The following is a 19,870-nucleotide window of genomic DNA, read 5'->3' on the forward strand; positions in this document are numbered from 1 at the left end:
AACCACAGACTTGGGCTTTTCGTCTCATGGATCGCCACAGTCCTGTATTAGCCACAGTGGATTCCTTCTTTGACGCAATGGCGGTCATTTTTGATGATCCTCACAGAGCCACTACCGCCGAGGCTGCCTTGCGTGCCCTGAAGCAAGGGACCCGTCCAGCGGAAGATTACACGCTGGAGTTCTGGCAATGGGCGGACGATACTGAATGGAACCCAGCAGCACTAAAGAATCAGTATCGTTTTGGACTTTCATCCGAACTAAAGAATGAGCTAGCCCGTACTGGCATCCCCGACAGTTTGGAGGACCTCATCCTCCTTTCTATCCAATTAGATCAGAGGCTCAGGGAACGCAGAGAGGAAGAAAGGGCTGAGAAAGCGGGCCTTCCACCTCAGACTTGGATGTTACCATCCGCTCCTCCTCCAGTCCGAATGCCTTCTACATTTTCTCCAGCTATGCCTCCACCCGTCTTCAGTACAGCTCCGGAACCCATGCAGATTGGAGCCATTAGATCTGCATTAACTCCAGAGGAGCGTATCAGACGTCGCAGACTCAACCTCTGCCTCTACTGTGGACAAGCTGGTCATTTGCTTCGGGGTTGTCCGACCCGTCCAGCGGGTAAGAAGTCGCTTGAAAAAGACTTTACCTCTTGCCATGTTCCTGTGCCTCTCCTGACAGTTTCTTTGTCTTTACAGTGGGGAGACAAGCGGGTAGAACTCCAAGCAATCCTTGACTCTGGGGCCAGTGGGTGTTTTTTGGACAATAGAGTGGCACTACAGTTTCAGATACCGCTCCAGACCAAGAAGAATCCCATAGCTCTCCGTGTGGCAGATGGCTCTCTGATTACCTCAGGCCCTGTGGTGCAAGAGACTGTCTCACTTTTTGTTTTGTTGAATAAAGGGCATGCTGAAGTCATGAACTTTGATGTGGTTTCTTCTCCTTTATTCCCCGTCATCCTGGGATTACCCTGGTTGCAGAAACACAACCCGTCCATCAACTGGGCTACCGGAGAAGTAAACTTTCTTTCGAATTTTTGTTCTTCTCAATGTATTTCTTCTTCAAATAGAGTCTGTTCCTTATCCCCTGCCTCTGAAATCCAGGACCTTCTTCCTCAGGTTTACTGGGAATTTTCTGACGTTTTCAACAAAAGAGGGGCTGACAGGTTACCTCCTCATCGTATTTACGATTGCCCTATTAACCTTCTTCCTGGGGCTCAGATTCCTTTTGTACGAGTTTATCCTTTATCCGAGTCTGAACTCGTAGAGCTTCGTTCTTATTTAGATGAGAATCTGGCTAAAGGTTTCATTAGACAGTCTTCTTCTCCAGCAGGAGCCGGGATTTTCTTTGTTGAGAAGAAGGATCATTCATTAAGACCTTGCATCGACTACCGGGATTTAAACAAAATCACAGTCAAAAATCGTTACCCACTTCCTCTCATTCCTGAACTATTTCAACGTTTGGCGGAAGCTAAGATCTTTTCTAAACTGGATCTCCGGGGCGCTTACAATCTGGTCAGAATAAGAGAAGGCGATGAATGGAAGACGGCCTTTCGTACTCGTTATGGGCATTTTGAATACCTAGTCATGCCCTTTGGTCTTTGCAACGCCCCTGCAATGTTTCAACATTTTGTTAATGACGTATTCAGAGACTTCCTTGATATATTCGTCATTATATATTTAGATGATATTCTTGTTTTTTCTAATTCTTTGGAAGAACACAGACTACATTTAAAGAGGGTCCTGGCACGTTTGCGCACTCATCAGCTGTATGTCAAGATTGAGAAATGTGTGTTTGAACAATCATCTGTGGACTTTTTGGGCTTCTTCATTTCTCCTCAGGGTATCCAGATGGACTCCAGAAAAATTTCTGCAATTCTTAACTGGCCAATTCCATCTTCCAAAAAAGCTGTTCAACGTTTTATTGGTTTTGCAAATTTTTACAGAAAATTTATAAAGAATTTTTCTCAAGTCATCCTTCCAATTACTGAGTTGACTCGCAATAATCAAAAGTTTTTTTGGTCCACACAGGCTCAGGGGGCTTTTGAGAAACTGAAGACTCTCTTCACTTCAGGCCCAATCATCCGGACGTCTCCCTTCCTTTCATTTTGGAGGTTGACGCTTCAGAACTTGCGGTGGGTGCTGTGTTGTCGCAGAGAACTGGGATTCAAGAGGATCTTCATCCTGTTGCTTTTTTTTCTCGTAAGTTGGCCAAGAGTGAATGTAATTACGATGTAGCTGACCGTGAATTACTTGCCATCAAGCTAGCTCTTGAAGAGTGGAGGTATCTCCTTGAAGGGTCTAAACATCCGATTCTCATCTTTACGGATCATAGGAATCTAGAGTATCTACGTTCGGCCAAGAGGTTGAGACCTAGACAAGCAAGGTGGGCTTTATTTTTCATGAGATTTAATTTTCATCTCACATACCGTCCTGGGTCAAAGAACGTTAAAGCAGATGCGTTATCTCAAATGTTCTCTCCTGAAGAGGAGTTCCTCTGGCTCCTGAGACGATTTTAAACTCTAACAATTTCCTCCTGCTACAGTCTACTCTTATAGATGGAATTAAGGACGCATCCATAAACATCTCAGAACCATCATTATTTCCCAAGGAGGGGTTTCTTCTTCATCAAGGTAAAATTTTTGTTCCAGAACAAATGCGTTTAGAGGTCCTTAAGAATATTCATGATTCTGAATTGGCGGGTCATCCAGGTATCAAGAAGACCATTATCTCGGCTAAGAGATTATTTTGGTGGCCTGGGATGGCTAAAGACTGTTTTAAGTTTGTTTCATCATGTGAAGTTTGCACCAGATCCAAGGACTCTCATTCTAAGCCTATTGGTCTTCTTCAACCACTGCCAGTGCCTTCTCGTCCATGGGGTTCAGTTTCTTTGGACTTTATTTCTGATTTACTATTGTCCTGTGATTGTTCCACTATTGTTGTTTTTGTGGACCGTTTAACCAAGATGGCTCATTTTAAGTCGTTACCAAGACTTCCTTCTGCTTCTGAGACGGCCGATACCTTCATTAAGGAAGTAGTAAGACTTCATGGTCTTCCAGATGAGGTGGTGTCGGATCGGGGACCGCAATTCACATCACAGTTTTGGAAATCGTTGTGTGGAGCACTCAAGATTTCAGTGTCCCTTTCTTCTGCTTTTCATCCCCAGTCCAATGGCCAGACCGAGCGAACTAACCAGACTCTCGAGCAATATCTGAGATGTTATTCTTCGTACCTCCAAGACGATTGGGTGAATCTTCTTCCTCTTGCAGAGTTTGCTTATAATAATTCCCACCATTCTTCAATCAATCAGTCCCCTTTCTTCGCAAACTATGGTCTTCATCCAGTGACTTTTCCTTCTGCCATTGTTGCTGACATTTTAGTTCCTGCTGTCAAGGACCGACTAACCTTTTTGTCCAATAATTTTCAAAAACTTCAAGAAAATGTGAAGAAGGCTCAACAAAATTTCAAAACTTATGCTGATCGGAGACGGAGAGGTGATCCAGAGTCCAAGGTGGGTGACTGTGTATGGTTGTCAACTGTTAACCTTAAGCTCTCTTGTCCCAGTAGGAAGTTGGGTCAACATTTCCTGGGTCCCTTTCCTATTATTCGTCAAGTCAATCCTGTGGCCTTCCAGCTTAAACTTCCAGCATCCTGGCACATTCATCCAGTATTTCATGCTGCACTTCTGAAGCCGGCCTCAACGTTTTGTTTTCCTGGGCGTACGGCTCCTCCTCCGCTTCCTGTTGTGGTCGATGGGCAAGAAGAATTTGAGGTTGAGGAGATCCTAGATTCCAGATTAAGAGGTAAACGTCTCCAGTACCTGGTGAGATGGAAGGGTTATGGTCCGGAAGAGAATTCTTGGGAACCAGCTTCTAACATCCATGCTCCGGAGTTGCTGGAAAAATTCCATGGAACTTATCCTGGTAAGCCTTCTGGTTGTCGCGTCCTGAGGCCGCTCCTTGATGGGGGGCAATGTGAGAATTTACGCATGCGTCCTGTCCAGCGCAGGCGCGGGCGCGCTAATGCGCGCCGGCGAGTGACGCCGGCGACGGGCGCGAAGGCGCCGGCGGCGGTCGCTGGTGCAAGGACGCGGGCGGAAACGACTGTGACGGACGCGCTGGCGTCAGTTCCGCAACGCCCGCGCAAAGACGCCAGTTGGCGCCAAAATAACAATATTTAAACCAGATCCAGACTAAGATGCATTGCCTGGTTATTAGGTTGTTTGACTGAAACCCTAGCGTCTTATACTCCTGAATTCTTGTTACCGACCCTTGCCTGTACCTGGACTACAATTTCTTCTGCCTGTCTCGACTCTTCGGCCTGTCTCATCGTTTACGAATATCTCTGCCTGCCTTCTGACCTCGGACCTCCTGACCACGACTTTGCCTAATCCTTTTGTACTTCGCTTGATCGTCTCATTGGCTACTCTCCACAACCCTGCTCCCTGTTCCACTCCAGGTGGGTAGCGGTTGTGTGAGGCGCTTGTGGGTTCAATATCTACAGCTCCAGCTCCTTCTACGACTGGATTATACTGGTAAGCTTGACAGTCAGCATCTTGGAAAGTGTCTGTGAAACTCACATGCTCAGTGGGCTCTGAGCAGCAGAAAATTACAGTAGGTCAGACCTTATATTGTGACATTATTGTGACATTTATATTTTATGTGCACTGTATATTTTGAGTCTGTCCCTAAGCTCAGTAACGGACAGTAAAACAGATCATGTGCAGTGAATCAGTAGAGAAGAAGATGGGGAGCTACTGCAGCATCTTTGGAGGCACAGATCTCCCTGCTAAAGGGTTGTGGTTGCCTTAGGTTGGTACAGAAGCCCAAAGCATAATGTACAACATTTCCAGTCTACTTCTTAGTTAAGCTTTAGTTCTCCTTTAAGTGGCTTGCAATATGTTTTCAGGAGTTACAGCCAGGAGTGCAGTTATATTTGCAAATTATTATTGAGAATTTTTAATTCATGTGCATTATAATTGATAATTACTTGGAATTACAGTACAACCCCATTTAAAGTATATTTAGAGGATCAGAAAAAAAAGGTGTAAAATCAGGGAAACTGTAAATTTGTGAAATGTATTATGCTGGGGAACTAAAAATATGATGTTAAATGAGATTAAATTGAGGTTTCACTGTACATTATTTTTCTCTGTTCTGAAAACTATGTTTGGGTGGAAGGTCCCTTTAAGAAAAAATGTCAGTGCTTATGAAAAAAGTTAATACATAAATAAAAAATAAATAAATAAAAAGTGTTTGCTTAACAGAGCTTTTTTGGCTGATTTTCTGTGCTTATATATCAGCAGATTTATCATATACCCATTTTGAAAAAGCAAACTAATAAAAGAAAAAAATAAATAGCACACATGGAGACCAGCTTGCTATAGAGGCTATTTACTATGTATAAGCATTGGGCAATTTGCAAAGTGCAAGAAACTGGGGAAAATAGCAGCACCTCTCTCTGAATGTAGCACTTTCTGCATTTGAGAGCACTGCATTCAGGTGGTAAGCACCATATGTGCCGAGTTTGCATGTAAAATATGGGGAGGCCTATTTATTAAAGCTTCACTTTTTCTCACAATATAAAAAAAAATGTTCATTCAACCAAACTCCCAAACCCAATTAATTTAATTTACAAATAATTATTCTCAAAAAAAATCGGTGCAAGAATAATCGGTGACAACATTGTACAACAATTGGACTCATGCCACTTTTTCAAGTTGTCACCTAAAAAATTAAACAAAATAAAAATTAAATGGCTCAAATTTTGAGAAACTAATATAAATCAATTTGCATAAGCTACAGTGATAAAGTGATAAAAAAAACAGCCATAATGTGGAAATGCATAAAGGACAGTGCACTATACACAGGGCATTTATACACATTAAATCACATGCTTTGTTTTTACACAAACTGTACATACAATATGATGTGCTGAAGCAGACGATGAGACAGCAGGTAATTGCCAGTCCTGTAAGACATGAAGACACAACAATAATACAAATGTGTTCCTATGCAGAAACATTACAGGTATGGTATCTATTGTCCGGAATGCTTTGAACCCGGCGTTTTCAAATTTGAGGTTTTTCCATAATTTGGCACCATGACTACAAGCTACCAGAATACTTTTAAATATTAATAAAATCTCCTGCCTGTATCCCATAACTGTATTTAGGTATGTTAGGATCAGCAAAACTTGTTTGTACTTACATTAAATTCACGAGCGGTGAAATTGCTTAGATATTTCCTTGCCACTCTCTTTTCCAGTGATTTGATTGTCACTTTGTAGTTTATAATGTGCATTAGATTGCTTGCAAACCACAATACATTAATATTTAACAGCAGTAAGTGGCTGAGCAAATTTGGATGTGACACAAAGCAGTTATGGAAAAATCATAAGCATTTTAGCTATTTGAATGCAAGCCAGCCATGTCTACATTACATCTGACAATATAATGTTTCTTGTGCAAGGTTTCTTCAGCATCACAACATTAATTATATATGTACCTTTGTCATTTCTATATTGACTAATGACAATGCTACTAGGATCATTTGCTCAACACCATCTTCTGATGAGGAACTGAAATACCCATAGCCAAAGGCAGATGGTTCCCATCCTAAAGTATACACTAACTTTACTACAATGCCTTGAGAAAGGGTATTGACTTGAGGGAGCAATGCATATTTTTCTATTTTCTAGATCCTGACCTCACTTTAAATATTGCGTGCCATTTGGGGTCCCAGTCTTTAAATTGGATATTATCGAGTTGGAAAGTGTGCAGAGATGCACAACTAAACTGAAAACAGGAATGAAAAAAAATAATCTATACCAAAAGTAATACAGTTCATTTATTTTATATATAGTGGGAGGTCATTATGCAGCTTTAGACTTGAGGAACAGAATTTTTACCTTAAACAATGGGGCACATTTACTTAGGGTCGAATATCGAGGGTTAATTCACCCTCGATATTCGACTGTCGAAGTTAAATCCTTTCGACTTCGAATATCGAAGTCGAAGGATTTGGCGCTATTCGTTAGATCGAAGAAATAATTGTTTTAATCCATCGATCAAACGATTTTCCTTCAATCACAAATTGGCTAGAAAGCCTATGGGGACCTTCCCCATAGGCTAACATTGAGGTTCGGTAGGTTTTAGGTGGCGAAGTAGGGGGTCCTTTTTTTCTTAAAGAGACAGTACTTCGACTATCAAATGGTCGAATAGTCGAACGTTTTTTACTTCAAATTGTTCGATTCGAAGTCGTAGTCGAAGGTCGAAGTAGCCAATTCGATGGTCGAAGTAGCCAAAAAAATACTTCGAAATTCAAAGTATTTTTTATTCTATTCCTTCACTCGAGCTAAGTAAATGTGCTCCTATGGGTCAAATTCACTAACCTGCGGAAATTCACCAGCGACGGCTTCAGATCGCCACACTTCGCCAGGCGAAAATTCACCAGGACAACACTAATTCACTAAAATGCAAAGTTGCGTCCAGGGCGCCGAATAAAGGCGAAGTTTCACTAGCGTTAATTCGGCAAGCAAAGCGCGGTTGCGCTAGTGTTGGCTAATTTGCATACGGCGGGAAGATAAATTTCAATGGGAACCTTAATAAAAGAAAATAGAGTTGTTATAATGCCCTACATATGTAGCCAGTGTATAGTTTATGTGCCATATGTAAGGAAATGTAGGGGGGAAGCCAGGTTCCCTAAAAAAAATTTATGATCTTTTGCAGCCTATCACCCTGAAAAGTTTTTTGGGACATTTTTCACATTTTTTTGAGGAACTCTAATCTACTCTATTGCACTTGACCTGGAAGGCAAGTCTGGCGCAAGAGGTAACGTTCATTAAAATCCGCATCTTAGTGAATTACGTAGTTACGTCCATTCGCCAGAGCGAAAATTCACCTGGCGTTAGAGTGCGAAGTAGCGCTACAGTCTATCTCCTTCGCTAGCGAATTTACGCCAGTTAGTAAATCTCTGAAGTCCCGAAATGAAGTCGCTCTGGCAAATTTTCCCCAGTGTTAGTAACTTCGCCCTTTCGTAAATTTGCCCCTATAGCGACATTTCACCAGAAATCCCATCCGCAGGGACATTGCCGATTTACAGATGCAGACGACAATTCGCAAGTGATCAGGACCATTGCTACTGTTCATTCGCACTCTATCACCAGGCACCTTTTCGCTCTGGTGAATGGTCGGTACTCCGCAAATTCGGTAAAGTGCTAATTTTACTTAAAGTTGCCTCTTTCTCCAGAGTTTCTTTCACCACCTCAGACCAGGTTATCTACTAAAATGAAGCTACATCTTCCTCAATCTTATGTCACTTACATCATATCCTGTCTGTTGCAAATGCATTAAAGTTGCAAAAACACTAGCGACTTTTCCTTTTTTTAAGCAGGATTGCCTGCAAAAGTCCTAACTATTGAACTTTTTTGGGTAACATTTTCCCCCAGACATTTGAGGACATGAAACATTCATTTTAGAGTGTGCTCATGTGTAGGGCATTATAGGATCTCTTTTCTTTAGTCAGGTTCCTTGGACATTTGTAATAAAAAGTGGCCACTTCAAGCATTTGCACCAACATCTTCAATAAAGACGTCCATACGACTTTAATGTACCCGCCCTATTCAAATTGACCTAAGCATAAGAGGACTAACGACGTTTCGCTAGGCAGATTGCTAGCGACTAGCAAAAAGTCACCAGCATACGGACCCAGGATGCAACTTTGCATTTTAGTGAATTAGCGTAGCGGTAACCAATTTTCGCCTGGCGAAGTAGTGCGAAGTGTGTGAAGCTGTCGCTGGCCTAACAAAGGTTAGGCTGTGCAGTGCCATGGAGGATGGTGTTATGATAGCAGGCTCCCTTGATGCCTTTGGTTTGCACATAATAATATAATTATAGTTACTTTTGCATATGAAAGTACATTTAATGGTGAAATACCCCCCTTACCTGATATTTTGCAAATGTATTAACTTTATAAGCCCAAGAAAAACAAGATGTATATGACAGTCTCAAACTATTTAACAAAATAATAGTTTTAAATTTTTTTTGGGGTACCCGGCTTCCCCCTACATTTCCTAACATATGGCACATAAACTATATAGTGGGCACATGTGCTGGGCAATATAACAACTCTAGTCTATTTTATTAAGGTTCCCTGGGCTTGAGTAGTGTAATGTATTGGCTGCAACATATTCGTCCATTTAACTTTAACTTCCCATTGTTTGCAAATTAGCCAACGCTAGCGTAACTTCGTTTTGCTTGCCGCAGTAATGCTAGCGCAACTTTGCAAGCGTTCGCGCCCTGGACCCAACTTCAAATTTCCGTGAATTAGCATTGTCCTGGCGAATCTACGCCTGGCATAGTGTTGCGATGTCAGCGTAGCCGTCGCTGGTGCAATTTTGGAGGTAAGTAAATTTGCCCCCTGGTTGGCAAGATTTAGATACTACACAAAGCTGTAATATCCATACAGAGTGATTTTAGGGAGAGTACATGTCTAGGGGAAAAAAATAAGTAGTTGTTTTAGCAATGTCCTTGTAACAATGATCAATATAAGTTAGTATGAAAAAGCAGTATGCTTCTGCTCCAAAGCCTTTACCTCTAAATATAAATGTACTTGAGGTCTGCCACTTAATAAATAATGTAGGTTAACCATGGCCCAGAATAACACTGTAATTTTATTATTGACGCACTTATTTTGGTTTAGAATTGTCATTGTGTCAAATTTTATGTATACAGACAAGCACAAGGGCACACATCTCAAACAAATATGTAATTAGATTTAAGTAAAACGACAATAATCCCAAAAGACTGCAACTAGGCATTCTCAATTTGCTGGTAAGTGTATTATATCTCTTATACTGAAACTTCACAATGCAATGTTCTTTATACCCACCATAGCCATGGACAGGTCATTTACAGTACTTGATTTTTTTTAACTACTGTGTTATTCTAAGGAGATATAAAATAGAAACATATATTATATGCCTTATCTTGCTAAATAAACGCCTTAAATAAGCCTCACCTTGCTAAATAAAATACTGATCACTAGTGATGGGCGATTAAATTTGTCAGGCGCGAATTTCCGTGTTTTGCAGTTTCAGCAAATACATTTGTGAAACTGTCGTGAAAATTCTCCAGCAAAAAATCCACCACGTCTAAAAATTTGGACAGAATAGTCGCACGCATTGTCGTACGTCAAAATTATTTTGACGCCTAGGGCCGGACTGGGAGTAAAAAGCAGCCCGGCCAAAAAAATCAAAGCAGCCCACATGTAAACACACAATGGTTTTGTACGTATATATTGGGGTAAAACTGCAAAAATTATGTGCATAAAGAACTGCCTTTCTCTCTTAACTGTAATTAATGTAAAATATTACAGTTATTAATTAACTAATATTATTACATTATAGTACAGTAAAATATTCTTTACTGGCACCACACAAATCTAGTGTCGTTATTAACCATTTTGTTGATTTGCCATTTATTATAGGCCCTGAACATCTTATTTAAAATTACAAGGATTCAATAGTTTACCATTACAGTAGGGAGTACATTACTTCTTATGATATTCAAGTGATACTCAGAGTTCCCTGTATAACTCAGCCTGCAGCCTTGTGCCTTTATAAGGTCACTGAACAACCCCTCAGTGACTTCTAATATCCTTATCATTTACAGTAGGGGGTAGATTATCCCTTATACCACAAGTGTACTCAGTTGTGGCTGTGTGGAGCTACAGCTTGGCCAGCATTGCTACACTAGTCATAAACCATATAATTCAATGGTGCATAGCAATTTGCATAGAAAGGACTTTCTAAATCGAATAAAAGAACAACAATGCTTTGAAAAATACAACTATAAGATACCTAGAAAATAACACCAAATGTTTTTATTTTAAAACAGATGTTTCCAGCTTTCATAGTTGGTTCAGCTTCTCTTTCAGGTTCCCTTAGTTCATAACAATGTATATAAGTCTTCAATCAAAATATCACATGAATTCACCAAGGGGCAGATTCACTAAGGGTCGAATTTCGAAGTTAAAAATACTTCGAAATTCGACCCTCGAATTGAAATCCTTCGACTTCGAATATCGAAGTCGAAGGATTTAGCGCTAATCCTGCGATCGATCGATCGAAGGATTTTTCGTTCAATCGAACGATTAAAAGGATTTTCGAAGGATTTTAATCCAACGATCGAAGGAAAATCCTTTGATCAAAAAAAGGTTAGCAAACCTATGGGGACTTCGGTAGGTTTTATCTGCCGAAGTAGGGGGTCGAAGTTTTTTTTAAAGGGAAAGTACTTCGACTATCGAATGGTCGAATAGTCGAACGATTTTTACTTCGAATCGTTCGATTTCGTTCGAATTCGAACGAATTTAACCAATTCGATGGTCGAAGTACCCAAAAAATACTTCGAAATTCGAATTTTTTTCATTCGAATCCTTCACTCGAAGTTAGTGAATCTGCCCCCAAGTGTCTTTGATAGCAAATAGAAATTGTAAAACTGGGGACCCAACACAAGCCAAACTTCAAATAGTGTGTCAGCGTTTATTGTGACGGGCCCAAAAAAAAAAGCAAGTTGTAGGGACCCTATGCCATATTAGAGCAGACTTACTGTGATGTGCTCCTCTCTTGCAGCCTGCCCAGCTACCTTGTTCCCTAAATCTGTGCATGTCCCTGAAATTTTTGCTCCTTTCTCTGACTCTGCCCCCGACTCTGCCCCCATGCTCCGTGCAGCAGCAGCACATAGATGAGATCTGGATGTAATCCAGTCCCACACGCAGGCTGCCTATTATACTGTAGTGCTGGTATTTTTTTCTTGTCTTCTTTCAAGGCAGCGCAGGGAGGGAGGTGCCTGGGAAGACACAGCTGCTCTGTTCAAGAGCGGCCCACTTCCACAAAAAGTAGCGCGGCCCCTCAGGCATTTTCCCGCACGGGCACATTACCAGTCCGGGCCTGTGGACGCCCATTGAATTTAATGCATTTGGCAAAAATAGGTGTGCGTATAACAATTGTCATGGCCGTCGAAATTGAAGCACGTCAAAATAATTTTGACTTCAATGTGTTTCTTGATGTACAAATTTGCCCATCACTACTGATTACCTGCAATGTTCCCTACAATTTTGTAGACTGTATGCACAAATATTTTCCTTTGTGGAAAATGTGTATAGAGTACGGCATTATATATGTTTGCATACACAAGTTATTGTAAAGAACTGCAATGTAAATGGAATTATCAATATGTGAGAGCACCAAAATTATCAACCTCTGCCACTCAATAACCATCTTACATAGATAACTGAGTTTAAAGGAAAAAATATGCTCACCAATTATTCATTTAAAAGAGCACAACTTTTAAATAGCTTTAATTCTGAATTACACATTCATGACCATAAGATACTGAGTGGAAAAGTTATTGCTTGGTAAAACTAAATAAGCATTCCACCATTTTTAATTACAATTTTCCATGTTACAACTCAAAAACACATTATTTTAGTAAATAACCCACTCTTCCCATTTTTTTTTCACTTGAATTTTTAATATTTTTTGGGTTAGAAATAGAAAAGAACAAAGATCACTATACACAGCGATTAAAAGAAAATAGGAAAAAACAAAACAAAAAACAAACAGGTAAATAGGGGGGGTGATAGTATATAAGAGGGATAAAAGGGATGGGGAAATAAGAGGAGGGGGATCTCTCCAGACAGTAGGTTGATTGATTCTTCTGGCTGCTTTTGTTTTTGTCTTTATTTATATTACTGTACCTCTACTAGTCCAAGTGTTTAAAATTCCATTCCTTCCCCCGTTGCTGGAGAGTTTGAATTTTGATGGAAGACATTTTGCTCTTGGCTATTTGATATTTCAAAATGGAAGGTTGGGGTCAATTAGCTATACAAGTTCTTATTTTCCTTGTGTAGTGTTGTTAAAAGAGACAAATGCCTATGTTATTATACGGAGCAGGTGCCAGTGTTATTATAGGGGACAAGTGCCAGTGTTATTATAGTGGACGGGTGCCAGTGCTATTATGGGAAACAGGTGACAGTATTATTTTAGGTGGCAGGTGCCAGTGATATTATAGGGGACAGGTGGCCATGTTATTTTAGGGGACAAGTGTCAGTGTTATTATAGGGGGCAGGTGCCAGTGTTGTTATAGGGAACAAGTACCAGTGTTATAGTATGGGACAAGTGCCAGTATGATTGTATGGGACAAGTGCCTATAATATTATAGGGGGGCAGGTGCCAGTGTTATTATAGGGGGCAAGTGCTGTGTTATTATAAGGAACAAGTGCCAGTGATATTAAAAGGGGCAAGTGCCATTGTTGTTATAGGGGGCAAGTGCAAGTGCGCTCTAGAAGACAAGTGCCAGTATTGTTATATGGGGCAAGTGCCAGTGATATTATAGGAGACAGATGCCAATGTGTGTGTGTAGATATATATATATATATATATATATACACACACACATATACACATATACATACACATGAGAGGGTTCCGTATTCACAACATACCAACGATTGGAAGATCCAATCCGGATTTTTGTAAGAAGTGGATTGGAGTATTGAATAAATGTTCACTGGATTTAATGATATTGGTTATTGAGGAGGTTGCGGGGGAGCTCATTAAAATACGTAAATCCCTGGTTGCACATGAAGCGGAACATGAAAGATTGCTAAGAGTTGAACCACCTAGTGCTGCATTAATTAAATCAGGGTCACTCATTGAATCTTATAAGCAAGACCTCTTACGCTTTAAGAAAGAAAAGCTGAGACGGGTTAATGAAGACTATTCTAATTGCCGTGTATATAGATGGTTGAGTGGCGAACGTGACACAACCCAATACCCTGGGCGTACATTGCGTAATACACAAACTTGTGAAACCTTTAAACACAATACATAATAGTTTTGGAGACTCCGACGGAGAGGAATTACCGGCAGCTGCACCTCATAACATTATCAGTGATTTGGATGGAGCATTCGCGCAAGACCCGCTGCCTTTTTAAGATGATCCTCCACACACGAACGACAAACCATCTTCTGGACGCGGTCGAACAAAAAGTACCCCACGCGGAGGGGGAAGAAGAGGAAGGGGTCACAGACTGTAGAATTATCGATCTACAATCTTTCACATCATACGCTAACGGCTGCGGAAGAGAGTCTGCTTCGGAAAGGTTTGTCATTTGTCACTTGTGACTTTAATGAACTAGATTGAGAGATTGATTTCTTTAAATTTTGTAGGGGGATTAATCTTAAGGATCACTTTAAGGATAAAACTGAGATTTTACCTGCTTCAACGGATTTGTGACAAAAAGGTCTGTTGCCCCCCCCCCCGCTTATCAACCCAACAATTAAATTATTTAAATATTTAAACAGGCTGTCGAACGGGACATATTAAAGGGCTGCCCATGTGAACAGCACATATTGAAGTCTAATATCTCCAAAGACGAGAAGGCAGCAATACAAACATTAATGGACGATCACAGTTTAGTGATACATCCTGCTGATAAGGGAGGGGGGATGGTACTACTAAATTATATTGATTATCGAGATGAAATTTTGGGACAGTTGGCGGACACCAAAGTGTATAGACTTTTACCAAAAGATCCTGTAATACAATTTAAGACCCAGGTGGATGGGATAATTGATTTGGCCCACAATGAGAGCATTATTAATAGTCGGACAAGAGACTACCTTAAACAAGATTATCCGATTTGTCCGGTGCTAAACGCTTTACCTAAGATACATAAAAGCCTTTGTAAACCACCTGGTCGCCCAATAGTATCGGGCAGGGGATCTCTGCTACATCCTATTGGAATATTCTTGGATAAGATCTTACAACCAGTGGTTCAACATACCCCGACATACATAAAGGATACTTGATTCATTTACTTGAAAATTTGCGGACATATTCCTCATGTGGAAGGGATTGATTCAGTGAAACGTTCATTATTGGAATTTGTGCCATATCACGGCCCCCCAATTACATTTGTATTGGAACTATTATCTTTAGCCCTTACACTTAATTATTTTCGATTTCAAAATGATTTTTTCTTGCAGGTAGTGGGGACGGCGATGGGTGCTGCCATGGCGCCCGCATATGCCAATCATTATATACATCAATCGAGAAAAACATGATAATTCCCAAATATGGGGAAAAGATGCTCTTCTTCCGTCACTACATCGATGATATCATCTTATGGTGTGGCACGGAGGAAGAGTTTCAAATAATGGCTAAAGAATTAAATTCTTTGGATAGCTCAGTGAAATTTACTAGTGAAATTCACAAAGAAAGGTTGCATTTTCTTGATGTTGAACTTTGGGCACATGATGGCGCCATAGAGTACTCCCTTTATCGTAAAAGCACGGACAAGAATAATTTATTACAATATGGTAGTTGCCACCCAGGCCCTATGAAAATATCTTTACCAGTCTCCCAATTCTGCCGAGTATTTAGGAATAATTAAAATCTGGACGTAGAAGAAAAACAGGTCCATCAAATGTGGTCTCGTTTTAGAGAACGTGGTTACCCGGAGCAAATTTTGGAATGTGCCCTTACTAAAGCCAGGTCATGGGTTCAATCATCCAAGACACAGAATAAGGATTGCCCTAATATAATCAATAGTTCGAAATATAATACACAGTCAAATAAGGTCAATAAGGTTATTAAAGATCACTGGGGCATTATTACTGCAGATGGAGACCTTAAGAAAGTTATTCCGGAAAAGCCAATGTTTTGTTATAGAAGGGGCACTAGTTTGAGGGACCTCTTGCTAAAAAGTGACCTTGTTAAATGTTATCAAAAACCACGGGGTACTTGGCGACAAGTGGATAAGCCTGGTTGTTTCCGCTGTCCGCTGTGTGTAGACACATGAGCCCAGGTGACAGTTTTCTGCATCCACAGACAGGCAAGAGATTTTTAATTAGACAGCATATTACATGTATGACCACTCACGTGATATATTTAATAACCTGCCCCTGTGGTTTAGCATATATAGGTAAGACTGACCAGACCTTGCGATCACGAATGGATGGCCACCGCTCTGCTATAAGCACTGCATTTAGAGATGGATATACCAATAAACCGGTGGCCAAACATTTTTTGGTATTTGGACATAGGCTACCCACTTTTCGATCCATTGCAATTGATCATGTTCGACCACTAAGAAGAAGGGGGGGGGGATATATCTAAGCTGTTACTTCAAAGAGAAGTTTTTTGGATGAAAAAGTTAAACACAATGGTACCAGCAGGGTTAAATGAATATTGCTCTTTTTTATGCTTTTTGGATCAGCGATAGATGAAATGCTATAAGATAGTTTGCTGTTTTTCCTTTAACTTATATAAGATTTATTTGAATATTGTTTAAATAAATATCTCTAGTTTGTGACAGTATTTTGTTGCTAATGGTGAAAGAGCCTTAGTGACTAACTCTAGATTGACTATCCTCTGATACAGGGTTGTGTTTCCTGTCACATGGGTGTGGGGAGACACGCTGTTGGGTGAGTGGTTTTGGTTTTACAAATGTTTTATGGTCTTGAGAAAGGTCTTAGGAACAGACCGAAACGTCAACCTAATTTTAAATATGTAAAATAACATTTTGGACTTTTTAATTCTAAAAACGTACCCAGCGTGCATCTATATTTTTTGGATTTTTCTATTTATGGCATTTGTGGATAGCACCTGAGTCAATTAACGTTGAAGGTGTGCTGGATGAAATTGGGACTATATTATAAATGTATTTATAAATATATATTTATAGAAGCAGTGAAATCCAATGATGATATTTAAAAAAGATATTAATAGTAATTTGTTTTACTCATAAAAAAGCCTACAGAGATGTACAACCAAGGGAGTGGGAAGTCATGTCTAACATATTTCATAATTTAATAATGCACATGCCTGATTATCACATTATATATGCATTATTGCATAGACAAGTGGAAGAAAAAAATAAATAGAAATGAAAATGTATTTCATGAAATATCAAACATATACAGATATAATAAAGGAAAAAGGTTCCTGTCCCATTTTACATCTAAGTATTTTTTCCAATGAATAACAAAGACAAATTTCAAGACAAAATTTATGAGGGAAATGTGAAATATGGTCCAGTATACTAGATTTGTCTGGAAAATTCAATATCGGTCTAGCTACCATAAATCTATCCATATGTTAGGTCATTTACATCTACAGAATGTGTTCCTCAATTGTACAGCAGGGCACTAGGCTTGTTTGCCAAAAATATACTCTCACATTGCTCAGCAGGGCACAGTTCTCCATTGACACACAATCACAAGCCAATACTCATGAGGGACAGTTTACTTAACTGAAGGCAGTGTGCAAAATGGAAAAAACAGCTAAATTTTTTAGTACCTGCGTTTCGCAGCACTGCATACATTATGAGTAAATATGGTAAGGACAAGGCTGGCCTGCACCCCCCACACACTGCAGTTTGAACCTCTTGCTCATAGTCTTACTCTATAGTGATCTGCATTTTTCCCCCTAGTTTGTTGTGAATAACACGTTTGGTCTCATACGCTATACACTTTGTCATTCAAAGACCTTCTACCACCACTATTGTTCACAGACTTTCTGATTTAAAGGAGAAGTAAATCCTAAAAATTAATAGGCTAAAAATGCCATATTTTATATACTGAACTTATTGCACCAGCCTAAAGTTTCAGCTTGTCAATATCAGCAATGATCCAGGACTTCAAACTTGTCACAGGGGGTCACCATCTTTGAAAGTGTCTGTGACACTCACATGCTCAGTGGGCTCTGAGTAGCTGTTGAGAAGCTAAGCTTCACAAATTGTCAAGCAGAAAATGCAGTTGACTGTAATATAAGCTGATGCTACAATGCTGATTATTAAATAATGATGCTAGTTGCACTTGTTTCTGTGCTGCCATGTAGTAATTATCTGTATTAATTACTAATCATTCTTATACTGTGACATTTCTATTCTATATATACTGCATATTTTGAGTCAATCCCTAAGCTCAGTAAGCGACAGCAGCACAGAGCATGTGCAGTGAATCAGCAGAAAAGAAGATGGGGAGCTACTGGGGCATCTTCAGAGGCAACTATCATTACTGCTAAATGGATGTGGTTGCCTTGAGCTGGTACAGAAGCCCAAAACATAATGTACAACATTTCTAGCCTACTTCTTCAGTTAAGCTTTAGTTCTCCTTTAAAGGAAAACTATACCCCCAGAATGAATGCTTAACCAACAGTTTGATATAATATTATGTTAAAAAATATTACCAAACTGGACTATCTATCTATCTATCTATCTATCTATCTATCTATCTATCTATCTATCTATCTATCTATCTATCTATCTATCCATCATCTATCTATCTATCATCTATATATCTATTTATCTATCATCTATCTATCTATCTATCTATCTATCTATCTATCTATCTATCTATCTATCTATCTATCTATCTATCTATCTATCTCTCTATCTATCTATTTATGTCTGTGTGCTCCCTCAGAGATCACCTGACCAAAAACAATATCTGTAACAGGAAGAAGTGTGGGAGTAATAAAAAACAGAACTTTGTCCATTAATTGTCTCACATGACCTAAAATTTATGTGTACCCTTGTTTTGTTTGTATGCAGCTTGAATCACCTTGAACCCCAAGGGGTGGCCCTTTAAATTACCATTTCATATTTAGGATTATCCAATGCCACATACCACTAAAAAAAACATTTTTAAAAGTATGCTTTTAAGAAAATTGTTTATTCAGATTTTAGAGACCTACATTGTTCAGGGATACAGTTTTCTATTAATGCTCCATCCTTGAACATATTACATCACTTGTTTACAGTCACTCTCTCACAAAAAAACAGAAGTCGTACATTAGTAATCTCTCATCCCCTTAGTTTAATACACTTACAATAATGCACTTACACACCTTTCTCTACAGCGCATTTCATTTAATGCTAGTCTATAAATAATTGTAAAACCCATTATAGTGGGGAAAAACATTTACTTTCATTTATTGCATGCACATATGTTGTCCTGAAAATATTCTACAAAATTTATTTTGCCGTATTCTGCTAAATTTACTTTCACCATACATACAGCATTCTATGTGCATTGTACATGACAATGATAAGCAGAAATAAAGTCCTTACTATTTTGTAGATCTCCTGTTTTCGGTTAAATGACCTTGACATCCTGATGATATGGAACTTAAAGGAAAATTCTGAATCACTTCCTTTTCTTTGGTGCGGGTTTTACTTTATGGAAATGCTCCTTTCCCTTTTCAGACTGTTTTTTCTTCCATTTCTCGCTCAGTGTTTCTCGCTCTTTGGAAAGCTTTTGTACACTTAGCCACTCCTCCTACAAACTGCATGCATTAGACATTGGAGAGGAAATTGATTACCAGCAGAACTGTTTGAAAGCACAATAACTTGCCTCAGATGAAGTAATGAGCTTGTTCCATTTACAGGGAAGGAAAATCCAGTACAAAATCAGCTTTATGCTTTTCCCCATATGATATCCAACTACGAGACTAAAAGGAATTAATGGTTCCTAAAATAATCAATCAGTTATATAAGAAAATATGGAGGGCAAATGTTTATGGGGTGCCATTTGTCCCAAATACATTCTGTATACAAAACTATCCCTGATACACAGAATGAATGTCTCTCATGGTATATAAGTATTTGTGACCATACACAGATAAAAACATATACAAAAGACTTATTTCTATTAAAGAATGAGAACAAAATCTGGTTAGTGCACAAAAGGATGTCATTATATTACAAACTCCATTCTGTACATTTTAACACGCAATCTGTCACACAAATGTATAACCTCCATGTAATGGACTCACTTATGTGCAAAGTTACTTACAGAATGAATTATGT

At 39.4% G+C, this 19,870-nt stretch overlaps 1 protein-coding gene across 2 annotated transcripts in view; it reads right to left on the minus strand.

Annotated features, from left to right (window-relative positions):
• trappc3l.S (trafficking protein particle complex subunit 3L S homeolog) overlaps window positions 1-19,365 on the minus strand; it is a 73,788-nt gene extending 54,423 nt beyond the window's left edge. Inside the window, exons 1-2 of one of the 2 annotated variants that reach the window (XM_041564599.1) lie at window positions 19,133-19,365; window positions 5,916-5,963 (exon numbers count right to left, since the gene is read on the minus strand). In XM_041564599.1, coding sequence (XP_041420533.1) covers window positions 5,916-5,963; window positions 19,133-19,174 — 90 coding nt within the window. In that variant the 5' untranslated portion in view covers window positions 19,175-19,365. The remainder of the gene's footprint in view (window positions 1-5,915; window positions 5,964-19,132) is intronic. The other variant, XM_041564600.1, reaches the window with a different exon arrangement.
• Window positions 19,366-19,870: the final 505 nt, after the last annotated feature.

Source organism: Xenopus laevis, chromosome 5S, assembly GCF_017654675.1.
Source record: "Xenopus laevis strain J_2021 chromosome 5S, Xenopus_laevis_v10.1, whole genome shotgun sequence".
Classification (NCBI taxonomy): domain Eukaryota; kingdom Metazoa; phylum Chordata; class Amphibia; order Anura; family Pipidae; genus Xenopus; species Xenopus laevis.